General features: G+C 53.7%; 1 protein-coding gene across 2 annotated transcripts in view; it reads right to left on the reverse strand.

The window, feature by feature from the left end:
* The window catches only part of ZFYVE16 (zinc finger FYVE-type containing 16), a 172660-nt gene that overhangs the window by 84858 nt on the left and 72699 nt on the right, over positions 1 to 15103 (reverse strand). For both annotated transcript variants that reach the window (XM_075325150.1, XM_075325149.1), the window contains one exon: positions 1945 to 2169. In XM_075325150.1, coding sequence (XP_075181265.1) covers positions 1945 to 2169 — 225 coding nt within the window. The remainder of the gene's footprint in view (positions 1 to 1944; positions 2170 to 15103) is intronic.

Consider the following 15103-nt stretch of genomic DNA (forward strand, 5'->3'; position numbering starts at 1 on the left):
GTCTTGGCACCCTTGCGTTTTGCAGATGACATGTTGTCGTCTCCTCAGAGCAATAGGGGTATACAGCCAAGAAGCGACCTTACAGTGCAATATATATAGATATATCTGGTACAGGAAAAAGTACACCAAATAACACTGTGGCACTAGTGGGGCCAGCACGAATGTGCTGCTTACCGCCCGCTTAACGCGGGTGTGTGGTCGCCAGAAATCCCTTGTTTGGGTCTCCCAGAGCCTGTGTCCGTTCCCCAGCCAGACTGCATGCAGGAATGGCTGCCGGCGTCTCTGTGGAGGGGGGGCGGGCCCTGGGTGTGCTCAGACAAAAAGCGGGAAACCTGCGTCCCACTGTGCCCAGTGAGAGGGCTGGAGCATGTAAATAAGGCTCCAGCCCTCGGCGCTGACGATTGCACAACGCCTGTCCCCTTCCCTGATTGACAGGGAGGGGGCGGGAACGAAGCGGAGCTAGGCCGCAAAAGCCGGGGACTAGATTTATAAGCGCCGCCGTCGTAAAAGCACGGTCGGCGCTAAGTCCCCGGCGCACTACAAGTCCCAGCCGCGCCGCCGCTCCCGGAGCGGCCGGCGCGGTAGTTCCCAACACATAAAGTCACTCAGCCAAGCTGCAGTGACTCAAACCCCAGCGCGCAGCGCTACTGTCCCCGGCGCACTAGCACACCCAGCAAGTCTGGAGTGTGCGCGGCCAGTCCATAGGGGGACACAGAGTACCTGAATGTTGCAGGGCCTTGTCCCTGAACGGTACCCCGGCTCCTAATCCAGCAGGTTCAATGGGTCTGTGGACGGAGCCCGGCCTCAGGGCTTGGAGGCCGGTAAGATCCCACTTCCTCAGAGCCCCTCAGGGGGATGGGGAAGGAAAACAGCATGTGGGCTCCCGCCTCCGTACCCGCAATGGGTACCTCAACCTTACAAACCGCAAGTGGGGTGAGAAGGGAGCATGCTGGGGGCCCTAGTATGGGCCCTCTTTTCTTCCATCCGACATAGTCAGCAGCTGCTGCTGACTAAACAGTGGAGCTATGCGTGGATGTCTGACCTCCTTCGCACAAAGCAGAAAACTGGTGAGCCAGTGATCCCACTGGGGGTGTATAGCCAGAAGGGGAGGGGCCTTACACTTTTTAGTGTAATGCTTTGTGTGGCCTCCGGAGGCAGTGCTATACACCCAATCGTCTGGGTCTCCCAATGGAGCGCCGAAGAAAGTGGTTTCCACGACACTTCAAAGACATACTGGTAGGGAAGTTATATTGTGATCCCCAATGGGGACAAGGATGATAATGACTGAGTATGATGGTGCTGTATAAGCAAAGCATTATAATGCACAGACAAGAAAGGAGGCTGGCTTAGCTATTGGACCTGTCAACCAGTCTCATCACCTCCAACATTAGGACAGTACTGAAACATCCACCCGCTAGCAGAGAAGGGAATCACATAACATTTTACGGGTGGCTGGGAGCGAAATCATGCAGAAAGAAAAAACATGAAAGTCCCACAGCACTTAAAGGGGTTGTCCAGGCTTTTTTATGAAAGTCTGAAGTCACACTATGTGTATGCAGACTTGTCAATCCTCAAATCGAGCATGTAAATGAAGTGTGGCTACGCACGTCTAGTGGGAATGTGGCTGGGAGAGTGCATATCGCATACTTCCCGTGACATGTCCACTCGTTCTTGCTGCCAGCATCGGAGAATCCTTGATGGGTACAATGTGACGAGTCACTAGTCTGCAATCATAAGGAACGACTGCAGACTTTCATAAAAAGCCTGGACAAGCCATTTATCTGACACTGCAGACCCCAAATAGAGATGAATGGAGGTCTCAGAAGTCACAATGTGTGGACATATCCTTATAATGTGGCCTCAAGCTCTGAGGCAATGCATTCTCTTTCAGGGGTTTACTACTGAATGTCTAAAGATGCATATATGGCATTTGACAACATTTACCACCACTTTCAGCTCCCAATGTCAACATTAATCGAATCGGGAAAACTTTTGCCCACGGGACCTCCATTTTCAGGATGATAACCCCACACAAGAAAGAACTATCTGGTGCAGGCAGTCCGCTGAGATCCTGAAAAGTAGGAGTAAAAAACAGGACGCCGCCATGATCCTTGCTCCCCAGAAAGCTTTCCGTAAAGGTAATATTTTCCAAGTTGCCAATATATTTTCCTGTAAAAAAAAAAAAAAACAAAAACACTTTAGTGAGATAGGATATAGTATACTACTCAACATAGGAAACAAAGAATGATAAGGTATCCTTTAACATCAATAACATCCTTAAAGCAGATCTAAGCTGGATACAGTATATAGACACTTTACACCTGAGGAAGCTGGAATAAAGAGAATTTTGTTTACTTACCGTAAATTCTTTTTCTTATAGTTCCGACATGGGAGACCCAGACCATGGGTGTATAGCTTATGCCTCCGGAGGACACACAAAGTACTACACTAAAAAGTGTAGCTCCTCCCTCCGAGCATATACACCCCCTGGATGACAGGACCAAACCAGTTTAGTGCAAAAGCTGAAGGAGGACATCCACCCATTAGTAGAGATAGAGTAACACCCGGAACAACCGGAACCTCTGTCTACAACAACAGCCGGTAAAAACACACGGAACAAGAACTGCCAACAGGCAACAGGGAGGGTGCTGGGTCTCCCATGTCGGAACTATAAGAAGAAGGGAATTTTGTTTACTTACCGTAAATTCCTTTTCTTCTAGCTCCAATTGGGAGACCCAGACAATTGACAATTGGGTGTATAGCTATGCCTCCGGAGGCCACACAAAGTATTACACTAAAAGTGTAAAGCCCCTCCCCTTCAGCCTATACACCCCCCGTGCTGCCACGGGCTCCTCAGTTTTGGTGCAAAAGCAAGAAGGAGGAAAAAATTATAAACTGGTTTAAAGTAAATTCAATCCGAAGGAATATCGGAGAACTGAAACCATTCAACGTGAACAACATGTATACACAAAAACAGGGGCGGGTGCTGGGTCTCCCAATTGGAGCTAGAAGAAAAGGAATTTACGGTAAGTAAACAAAATTCCCTTCTTCTTTGGCGCTCCATTGGGAGACCCAGACAATTGGGACGTCCTAAAGCAGTCCCTGTGTGGGTAAATAATACCTCATAATAGAGCCGTAACGGCTCCGTCCTACAGGTGGGCAACCGCCGCCTGAAGGACTTGCCTACCTAGGCTGGCATCTGCCGAAGCATAGGTATGCACCTGATAGTGTTTCGTGAAAGTGTGCAGGCTCGACCAGGTAGCTGCCTGACACACCTGCTGAGCCGAAGCCTGGTGTCGCAAGGCCCAGGACGCTCCCACGGCCCTGGTAGAATGGGCCTTCAGCCCTGAGGGAACCGGAAGCCCCGAGGAACGATAAGCTTCGAGAATTGGTTCCTTGATCCACCGAGCCAGGGTTGATTTGGAAGCTTGTGTCCCTTTACGCTGGCCAGCGACAAGGACAAAGAGTGCATCCGAGCGGCGCAGGGGCGCCGTACGAGAAATGTAGACTCTGAGTGCTCTCACCAGATCTAACAAGTGCAAATCCTTTTCACACTGGTGAACTGGATGAGGGCAAAAAGAAGGTAAGGAGATATCCTGATTGAGATGAAAGGGGGATACCACCTTAGGGAGGAATTCCGGAACTGGACGCAGAACCACCTTGTCCTGGTGAAACACCAGGAAAGGAGCTTTGCATGACAACGCTGCTAGCTCAGACACTCTCCGAAGTGAAGTGACTGCTACTAGAAAAACCACTTTCTGCGAAAGGCGTGCGAGCGAAATATCCCTCATTGGCTCGAACGGTGGTTTCTGAAGAACCATCAGCACCCTGTTCAGATCCCAGGGTTCTAACGGACGCTTGTAAGGAGGGACGATGTGACAAACCCCTTGCAGGAACGTGCGTACCTGTGGGAGTCTGGCCAGGTGCTTCTGAAAAAACACAGAGAGCGCAGAGACTTGTCCCTTAAGGGAGCCTAGCGACAAACCCTTTTCCAATCCGGATTGAAGAAAGGACAGAAAAGTGGGCAAGGCAAATGGCCAGGGAGAGAAACCCTGAGCAGAGCACCACGACAGGAATATTTTCCACGTCCTGTGGTAGATCTTTGCGGACGTTGGTTTCCTAGCCTGTCTCATGGTGGCAATGACCTCTTGAGATAATCCTGAAGACGCTAAGATCCAGGACTCAATGGCCACACAGTCAGGTTGAGGGCCGCAGAATTCAGATGGAAAAACGGCCCTTGAGACAGCAAGTCTGGTCGGTCTGGCAGTGCCCACGGTTGGCCGACCGTGAGATGCCACAGATCCGGGTACCACGACCTTCTCGGCCAGTCTGGAGCGACGAGGATGGCGCGGCGGCAGTCGGCCCTGATCTTGCGTAACACTCTGGGCAACAGTGCCAGAGGGGGAAACACATAAGGAAGCTGAAACTGCGACCAATCCTGAACTAAGGAGTCTGCCGCCAGAGCATTGTGATCTTGAGATCGAGCCATGAATGTTGGGACCTTGTTGTTGTGCCGTGACGCCATTAGGTCGACGTCCGGCATCCCCCAGCGGCAACAGATCTCCTGAAACACGTCCGGGTGAAGGGACCATTCCCCTGCGTCCATGCCCTGGCGACTGAGAAAGTCTGCTTCCCAGTTTTCTACGCCCGGGATGTGAACTGCGGAGATGGTGGAGGCCGTGGCTTCCACCCACATCAAAATCCGCCGGACTTCTTGGAAGGCTTGCCGACTGCGTGTTCCACCTTGGTGGTTGATGTAAGCCACCGCTGTGGAGTTGTCCGACTGAATTCGGATCTGCTTGCCTTCCAGCCACTGCTGGAACGCTTTTAGGGCAAGATACACTGCTCTGATCTCCAGAACATTGATCTGAAGTGAGGACTCTTGCTGAGTCCACGTACCCTGAGCCCTGTGGTGGAGAAAAACTGCTCCCCACCCTGACAGACTCGCGTCCGTCGTGACCACCGCCCAGGATGGGGGTAGGAAGGATTTCCCCTTCGATAATGAGGTGGGAAGAAGCCACCACCGAAGGGAAGCTTTGGTTGCCTGAGAGAGGGAGACGTTCCTGTCTAGGGACGTCGGCATCCTGTCCCATTTGCGTAGGATGTCCCATTGAAGAGGACGCAGGTGAAACTGCGCGAAAGGAACTGCCTCCATTGCTGCCACCATCTTCCCCAGGAAGTGCATGAGGCGCCTCAAGGGGTGTGACCGACCTTGAAGGAGAGATTGCACCCCTGTCTGTAGTGAACGCTGTTTGTCCAGCGGAAGCTTCACTATCGCTGGAAGAGTATGAAACTCCATGCCAAGATATGTCAGCGATTGGACCGGTGTCAGATTTGACTTTGGAAAATTGATGATCCACCCGAAACTCTGGAGAGTCTCCAGAGTAACGTTGAGGCTGTGTTGGCATGCCTCTTGAGAGGGTGCCTTGACTAGCAGATCGTCTAAGTAAGGTATCACCGAGTGACCCTGAGAGTGGAGGACCGCAACTACTGTAGCTATGACCTTGGTGAAAACCCTTGGGGCTGTCGCCAGGCCGAACGGCAGTGCCGCGAACTGAAGGTGTTCGTCTCCTATGGCGAAGCGCAGGAAGCGCTGATGCTCTGGAGCAATCGGTACGTGGAGATAAGCATCTTTGATATCGATCGATGCTAGGAAATCTCCTTGGGACATTGAGGCGATGACGGAGCGGAGGGATTCCATCCGGAACCGCCTGGTCATTACGTGTTTGTTGAGCAGTTTTAGATCCAAAACAGGACGGAAAGACCCGTCCTTCTTTGGAACCACAAACAGGTTGGAGTAGAAACCGTGACCCTGTTGCTGAAGAGGAACCGGGACCACCACTCCTTCTGCCTTCAGAATGCCCACCGCCTGCAGAAGAGCCTCGGCTCGCTCGGGAGGCGGAGATGTTCTGAAGAATCGAGTCGGAGGACGAGAGCTGAACTCTATCCTGTAACCGTGAGACAAAATGTCTCTCACCCAATGGTCTTTTACTTGTGGCAGCCAGGTGTCGCAAAAGCGGGAGAGCCTGCCACCGACCGAGGATGCGGTGTGAGGAGGCCGTAAGTCATGAGGAAGCCGCCTTGGTAGCGGCACCTCCGGCGGTCTTTTTAGGGCGTGATTTGGACCGCCATGCGTCAGAGTTCCTCTGATCCTTCTGAGGCCTTTTGGACGAGGAGAATTGGGACCTGCCCGCCCCCCGAAAGGACCGAAACCTCGACTGTCCCCTCCTCTGTTGGGGTGTTTTTGGTTTGGCCTGGGGTAAGGATGTTTCCTTTCCCTTGGATTGTTTGATGATTTCATCCAATCTCTCACCAAACAAGCGGTCGCCAGAAAATGGCAAACCAGTTAAGCACTTTTTGGAAGCCGAATCTGCCTTCCATTCCCGTAGCCACAAGGCCCTGCGTATTGCCACCGAATTGTCGGCTGCAACCGCCGTACGGCTCGCAGAGTCCAGGACAGCATTAATAGCGTAGGACGCAAATGCCGACGTTTGAGAGGTTATGGACGCCACCTGCGGCGCAGACGTACGTGTGAGTGCGTCAATTTGCGCCTGACCAGCTGAGATAGCTTGGAGTGCCCATACGGCTGCGAATGCTGGAGCAAAAGACGCGCCGATAGCTTCATAGATGGATTTCAACCAGAGCTCCATCTGTCTGTCAGTGGCATCCTTGAGTGAAGCTCCATCTTCCACTGCAACTATGGATCTAGCCGCCAGTCTGGAGATTGGAGGATCCACCTTGGGACACTGAGTCCAGCCCTTGACCACGTCAGGGGGGAAGGGGTAACGTGTATCCTTAAGGCGCTTGGAAAAACGCTTATCTGGACAAGCTCGGTGTTTCTGGACTGCCTCTCTGAAGTCAGAGTGGTCCAGAAACATACTCATTGTACGCTTAGGAAACCTGAAACGGAATTTCTCCTGCTGAGAAGCTGACTCCTCCACTGGAGGAGCTGAGGGAGAAATATCCAACATTTGATTGATGGACGCAATAAGATCATTCACTATGGCGTCCCCATCAGGAGTATCAAGGTTGAGAGCGGCTTCAGGATCAGAATCCTGATCAGCTAGCTCCGCTTCATCATATAGAGAGTCCTCTCGCTGAGACCCTGAACAATGTGATGATGTCGAGGGGATTTCATAGCGAGCTCGTTTAGTCGGTCTGGGACTGCGTTCCATGTCAGAGACCTCACCCTGGGATCTATGAGACACCCCGGGAGAACATTGTTGTTCCAACTGAGGGGAACCAGGGGGCAATGATTCCACAGTGCCCATGGCTTGAGATGCCGGCCTGGACTGCAAGGCTTCTAATATCTTAGCCATAGTCTCAGAAAGTCTTTCAGTAAAAACTGCAAACTCCGTCCCTGTCACCTGGACAGTGTTAACAGGTGGTTCTCCCTGGGCCACCCTTAGCAGAGGCTCCGGCTGAGTAAGTGCCACAGGGGCCGAGCATTGCACACAATGAGGGTCAGTGGAACCTGCCGGCAGTATAGCCGTACATGCTGCACAGGCAGCATAGTAAGTCTGTGCTTTGGCACCCTTGCTATTTGTGGACGACATGCTGTTGTCTCCTCTGAGCAATATAGGAGGGTATATAGCCAAAAACAACCGTGCACCATACAGTGTAAAGTATAGCCTATAATCATATAATCTATAAGTACACTTCTGCACCAGTGGGGCCAGCACCTAGGTGCTGCTTACCGCCCGCGCAATGCGGTTGTGTGGTCACCAGAATTCCTGCCTGGGTCTCTCTGAGCTTGTCTCCCTTCTCCAGCGTTAGCAGAGCTGACAGGAATGGCTGCCGGCGTCCTGAGGAGAGGAGGGGGCCATGGGCGTGCCCTAGAAAGTGCGGGAATCTGGTGCCCCACTGTGCACAGTGAGGGGGGTGGAGTATGCAAAGCATGCTCCAGCCTCAGTTGCTGACGTCCTTTACAGCGTCCCGCCCTTCCCCTGACTGGCAGGCCTGGGGGCGGGAAAAGAATGAGACTAGGCCGCAAAAGCCGGGGACTAAAGTTATAAGCGCGGCCGCCGTATAAGCGCGGTCGGCGCGGAAGTCCCCGGCGCACTAACAGTCCCAGCCGCGCCGCAGTGATAACAATGGCAGCGGCGGTCAGCGCGGCAGTCCCCATACACTAACACACTCAGCGACGCTGCAGTGTGTAAAGGCACAAACGCAGTCAGCGCCGCGGTCCCCGGTGCACTAGCACACCCAGCAATGCTGGAGTGTTGCTGTGCGCGGTCCCCACGGGGACACAGAGTACCTCAAAGTAGCAGGGCCATGTCCCTGAATGATACTCGGCTCCTATCCAGCAGAGTCCTCAGGAGCTGTGGATGGAGCACGGTCTCATGTGCCTGGAGACCGATAGGGCTCTGGGTGAAGTGGGATCCTAAGGGGGATGGGGAAGGAAAACAGCATGTGGGCTCCAGCCTCCGTACCCGCAATGGATACCTCAACCTTAACAACACCGCCGACAAGAGTGGGGTGAGAAGGGAGCATGCTGGGGGCCCTGTTATGGGCCCTCTTTTCTTCCATCCGACATAGTCAGCAGCTGCTGCTGACTAAGCTGTGGAGCTATGCGTGGATGTCTGCCTCCTTCGCACAAAGCATAAAAACTGAGGAGCCCGTGGCAGCACGGGGGGTGTATAGGCTGAAGGGGAGGGGCTTTACACTTTTAGTGTAATACTTTGTGTGGCCTCTGGAGGCATAGCTATACACCCAATTGTCAATTGTCTGGGTCTCCCAATGGAGCGCCAAAGAAAAAGAATTTACGGTAAGTAAACAAAATTCTCTTTTTCTTTATCGTTCCTTTATGGGAGACCCAGACCATGGGAGGTCTCAAAGCAGTCCATGGGTGGGAATAAACAGATAACTGAGAAGTAGGCAAAACCTAACTTCACAAATGGGCGACAGCCGCCTGAAGGATGCGTCTGCCCAAGCTCGCATCTGCCGAAGCATGAGCATGCACTTGGTAGTGCTTTGAAAAGGTATGCAGACTGGACCAAGTGGCAGCCTGACAGACCTGCTGAGCCGTAGCCTGGTGCCTGAAAGCCCAGGAGGCACCGACAGCCCTGGTCGAGTGCGCTTTAATCCCCGGCGGGGGAGGCACCTGAGCACATTGGTAGGCATCGGAAATGGCCGACCTAATCCAACGAGCTAGGGTCGGTTTGGAAGCCGAGAGCCCCTTGCGCTGACCAGCGGTCAGCACAAAAAGAGAAGTGCACCGCCTAAGAGCAGCGGTGCGTGACACATAGATCCGGAGCGCCCGCACCAAATCTAAAGTATGTAACGCTTTCTCAAAGCGATGCACAGGGGCCGGGCAAAGAGAAGGCAACGAAATGTCCTGGTTAAGGTGGAAAGGAGACACCACCTTAGGTAGAAAATCCGGCGTCGGACGGAGAACCACCTTGTCTTGGTGAAACACCAAAAAGGGTGACTCTGAAGAGAGCGCTGCCAAATCAGAGACTCTCCTGAGAGAGGTTATGGCCACCAGAAAAACTACTTTCTGGGAAAGTCGAAACAAGGGAACCTCCCTAAGAGGCTCAAAGGGGGGTTTCTGTAAGGCCGTGAGGACCAGATTAAGGTCCCAGGGATCCAGAGGCCGCCGGTAAGGCGGATGATGTGAGATGCGCCCTGCATGAAGGTGCGCACCTGAGCCAGCCTAGCGATACGCCGCTGGAACAACACTGAAAGAGCCGAGACCTGTCCCTTGAGGGAATTGAGGGATAGCCCTAGCTGCAGACCGGACTGTAAAACGGACAGGACGGTCGGCAAGGAAAAAAGGCCAAGGAGCATGGCCGGACGAACGACACCAGGACAGGAAAATTCTCCAGGTCCTGTGGTAAATCTTGGCCGAAGAAGACTTCCGAGCCTGAGTCATAGTAGAGATGACCTCAGAAGGAATGCCTGAAGCCGTCAGGATCCAGGACTCAAGAGCCACGCCGTCAATTCTGGCGGAAAAACGGACCTTGTGAGAGAAGGTCTGGGCGGTCTGGGAGACGCCACGGCACTTCTACGGACAGACGGAGCAGGTCTGGGTACCACGCTCGTCTGGGCCAGTCTGGAGCAATGATTATGACCCGACGACCCTCCATCCTGAGCTTGCGCAGTACTCTGGGCAAGAGCGCTAGGGGAGGAAACACGTAGGCTAGACGGAACTGGGACCAATCCTGAACCAGCGCATCCGCTGCCAAGGCCTGAGGATTGTGGGAACGAGCCACGTACACCGGGACCTTGTTGTTGTGCCGGGAAGCCATGAGATCGACTTCGGGAGTGCCCCACTTGCGGCAGATTGACCGAAACACCGTCGGATGCAGGGCCCACTCGCCGCTGTCCACGGATTGACGGCTGAGATAATCTGCCTCCCAGTTTTCTACGCCTGGGATGTGGACTGCGGATATGGTGGACTTGGAGTCCTCCGTCCACTGAAGGATACGTTGGACCTCCAACATTGCCAGGCGGCTGCGAGTCCCGCCCTGGTGATTGATGTAGGCAACCGCTGTCGCGTTGTCTGACTGGACTCGAATGTTCTTGCCCGCCAAGAGGGGGTGAAAGGCTTCGAGAGCTAGAAGCACAGCCCTGATTTCCAGCACATTGATCGAGAGGGCTGATTCGGACGGAGTCCAAGTGCCCTGTGCTCGGTGGTGGAGAAATACTGCTCCCCAGCCGGATAGACTGGCATCCGTGGTGAGGATCACCCAGGACGGGGTCAGGAAGGAGCGTCCCTGAGACAGAGAGGGGCCAAAGCCACCACTGAAGAGAGCTCCTGGTCTGTGGCAACAGAGCCACCAGCCTGTGCAAGGAAGAAGTCCGCTTGTCCCAACAGCGGAGAATGTCCAGCTGCAGGGGACGCAAATGGAACTGGGCAAAGGGAACCGCTTCCATTGACGCCACCATCTGACCCAGCACCTGCATGAGGTGCCTGATGGAATGACGGCGGGGCCGCAACAGAGAGCGCACCGCCCCCTGAAGGGACTGCTGTTTGACTAAGGGCAGCTTGACCAGTGCCGGCAGAGTCTCGAATTGCATCCCCAGGTACATGAGTTTCTGGGTCGGGATCAGAGTGGACTTTGGCAGATTGACAAGCCACCCAAATTGGACAAGCGTGGCAAGAGTGAGAGAGACACTCCGCTGACATTCTGCACTCGAGGACGCCTTGACTAGAAGGTCGTCCAGGTAAGGGATCACTGCCAACCCCTGGAGGTGCAGAACCGCAACCACTGCTGCCATGACCTTGGTGAAAACTCGAGGAGCCGTGGCAAGGCCGAAAGGGAGAGCCACGAATTGGAAGTGTTCCTCCCCGACTGCAAACCGGAGCCAACGCTGGTGTGAAGCTGCAATCGGCACATGCAAATAGGCATCCTTGATGTCGATGGATGCAAGAAAGTCTCCCTGGGTCATTGAGGCAATGACTGATCGCAGAGACTCCATGCGAAAGTGCCGCACCTGAACATGCTTGTTGAGAAGCTTGAGATCCAGGATGGGCCGGAAGGAACCGTCCTTTTTGGGGACTAGAAAGAGGTTTGAGTAGAAACCTCTGAACCGTACCCGAGTGGGAACCGGTACAATCACTCCGCTGGCCTGCAAGGATGCCACGGCCTGAGAGAAGGCGGCGGTCCTGTTGCAGGGGGGAGTGGACAGAAAAAAGAGAATTTTGTTTACTTACCGTAAATTCTTTTTCTTGTAGTTCCGACATGGGAGACCCAAACCATGGGTGTATAGCTACTGCCCCCGGAGGACACACAAAGTTACTACACTCAAAAACGTGTAGCTCCTCCCTCCTAGCATATACACCCCCTGCTAGCCAGATCTAGCCAGTTTAGTGCAAAAGCTGAAGGAGGACATCCACCCACAAGAAGAGACAGAGTAAAATCCGGAAGAACCGGAACCTCTGTCTACAACAATAACAGCCGGTGAAGACACACGGAACAAGAAACCTGCCAACAGGCAATAGGGAGGGTGCTGGGTCTCCCATGTCGGAACTACAAGAAAAAGAATTTACGGTAAGTAAACAAAATTCTCTTTTTCTTTATCGTTCCTTCCATGGGAGACCCAAACCATGGGACGTTCCAAAGCAGTCCATGGGTGGGAATAAACAGACAACTGAGAAGCAGGCAAACCTAACTTCACAAATGGGCGACAGACGCCGGAAAAATGCGTCTGCCCAAGCCCACGTCTGCCAAGGCATGAGCATGCCTTGGGAAGTACTTCGAAAAAGTATGCAGACTAATTCGAGCTGCAGTCTGACAGACCTACTGAGCCGTAACCTGGTGCCTGAAAGCCCAAAAGAAAGGCGCCGACAGGACTGACCAAATGTGCTCTGATCCCCGGCGGGGAAGGCACTTGAGTACACTCGTAGGTCTCGGAAATGGCCGACCAAAGCCAACATCAGGGTCGGCTTAGATGCCGAGAGACCGTTACGCTGACGAACAGTCAGCACCCGAGAGGTGCACCGCCTAATAACGGCGGTGCGAGACACATAGATCCGGAGCGCCCGCACCAGATCCAGGAGATGCAACGCTTCCTCAAGCGATGAACAGGAGCCGGACAAAAGGAAGGCAGGAAAATTGCCCCGGATAAGGTGGCAGAAACCACCTTAGGGAAAAAAGGCCGGAGTCGGACGAAGACCACCTTGTCTTGATGCAAAAGACCAAAAACAAAGGGGGCGACTCCGAAAGAGTGCAGCCAGAACTCTCTGGCGGGAAATTATAGCCACTAGAAAGAGTACTTTCTGTGAAAGATGAAACAACGAAACCTCCCCAAGAGGCGCAAAGGGGGGTTTCCGGGAACCGGGAGGACCGGATCAAGGTCCCAGGTCTCCATAGGCCGCCGGAAAAGCGGAATGATGTGAGATGCGCCCTTAAAAGGAGCGCACCGGAGCCAGCCGGACGATACGCCGCTGGCACATACTGACAGAGCTGAGACCTGTCCCTTAATGAGGGATAGTCCTAGCTGTAGACCGGACTGTGGAAGGGACAGGAGGGTCGGCAAGGCCAAAAAGGTCAAAGGACACTTTGGAGCTCGAGTCATAGCGGAGATGACTTCAGGAAGGATATCAGAAGTCGCCAAGATCCAGGACTCAAGAGCTACGCCGTCAATCTGAGAATCCAGAATTCTGACGGGAAAAAACGGACCTCTTGAGAAAAGGTCTGAACGGTCCGGAAGATGCCATGGCAACCCAACGGACAGAAGGAGCAGGTCAGAGTACCAAGCCTGCTTGGGTCAGTCTGGAAGAATGACCCGACGGCCCCCTTTACCGATCTTGCGCAGGACTCTGGACAAGAGGTAGAGGGTGAAATTCGAAAAGAGACAAAGCTGGGATCAAACATGAACCAGTGTGTCTACCGCAAAACCTGAGGATTGTGGACCACGTATGGACAGCTGAAATAGCCTGCCTCGTAGTTTTCACATCTAGGATGTGGACTGCGGATACGGTGGACTAGGAGTACCTTGTCCACTGAAGAATGTTGAGCCGCCAAGATTGCCAGGCGGCTGAGTGTCCCGCCCTGGAAGCTGATGTAGGAAAACGCTGTCACGTTGTCCGACTGGACTCGAATGTGCCTAGCCGCCCACAGATGGTGAAGGCTTAGAGAGCCAGAAATACAGCTCTGATTTCCAGCACATTGATCCAGAGGGCTGATTCGGACAGAGTCCAAGCGCCCTGCGCTCCACGGTGGAGATATACTGCTCCCAAGGCGGATAGGCTAGCATCCTGGTGAAGATCACCCGGGACGGGCCAGAAAAGGAGCGCCCCTGAGACAGAGTGGCCGAAGCCACCACTGAAACGAGCCCCTGGTCAGTGGCGAAGCCACCACCCCGTGGGAGGATTGAGTTCGCTTGTACAGCGGAAAACATCCAGTCTCAGAGGACGCAGGAGAAACTGGGCGAGGAACCGCTTCCATTGACGCCCTGAGAACCTCTGGTTCGAAGTCAGAGTGGACTTGCCACCCGAATAGGTCAGAGTGGCGAGAGTGAACGAAGCACTCTGCTAAGAGTCAGCACTGGATGAAGCCCCGACAAGAAGGCCGTCCAGGGCAAAAGATCACTGCCAAACCCTAGGGGGGCAGGACCCTAATCACAGCTGCCCCAATGAGAATACTCGAGGGGCCTTGGCTAACCCCAAGGGAAGAGCCACGAATTGGACCACTCCGATTGTCAAAACGTAGTCAACGCTGGTGGGAAACTGCGATTGACTCCTGTCGATAGGCATCTCTGATGCCGATGGCTACTAGAGAATCTCCTTGGGTTCTTGATTGATCCGGTGAAGAAAAACACACGGAACAAAACCGAGACTCCATGTGAAGACGCCCCACCTGGCTATGCTTGAAAGGCTAAAGATCCAGGTCGGAAGGCACCGCCCTCTTCGGGGACTAGGAATAGATTTAAGCAAAAATCTCAGAACCGTTCCCAGTCGGGAACCGGTACAATTACTCCATTGGCCAGCAAGAAATGCCACAGCCTGTGAGAAGGCGGCGGCCTTGTAGCCGGGAGGAGTTGACAGAAAAAATCTGTTTGGCGGGTGGACAGAAGTCCATCCTGTAGCCAAGGGAGATATAATCTCGCCCCCACTGAACGGAGACGTGTTAGAACCCTACGTCGCCAAGTGGAGAGGGCCTGCCACGACCAAGGAGCGTGGCTAAATAGCTCGGAGGAAGCTGAGTCAGTGACAGCATCTCCTGCGGTCTTCTGAAGACGCAGCTTCGAGCCATTTGGTTCTATGAACCTGGGCCGAGCTAGAGGACGATCAGATGGAGGAACGGAAACCACCGAAACCTCAACTGATTCCTGCCATGGACAGGTTCCCTGGTTTAGGTTTGTGGCAAGGAAGAACACTCCCCGCCAAGAGCTTCCTTATTTTCACCCAGTTGGTTCCGGGGAAACTGGTCCCACCAAGGGGGAGCCCAGCAAGGAACCTCCATAGAGGCATCTGCCTTCCAATTCCGAAGCCACAGGAGCCTGCGGATAGCGAGGAAGGTAGCCCAGACCACCGCCGTGCGGTGTCCAGCATGGCAGACCTGGCAGAGGATGAAAAGAGTGAAGTCTGGAAGTTCAGGCAACCGTTTTGGGCATAGAGTCCCTGTGAGAGAATGCATCTCCTCCAGAGAAGCAG

This window comes from Anomaloglossus baeobatrachus, chromosome 1 (genome assembly GCF_048569485.1).
Source record: "Anomaloglossus baeobatrachus isolate aAnoBae1 chromosome 1, aAnoBae1.hap1, whole genome shotgun sequence".
Taxonomy (NCBI): domain Eukaryota; kingdom Metazoa; phylum Chordata; class Amphibia; order Anura; family Aromobatidae; genus Anomaloglossus; species Anomaloglossus baeobatrachus.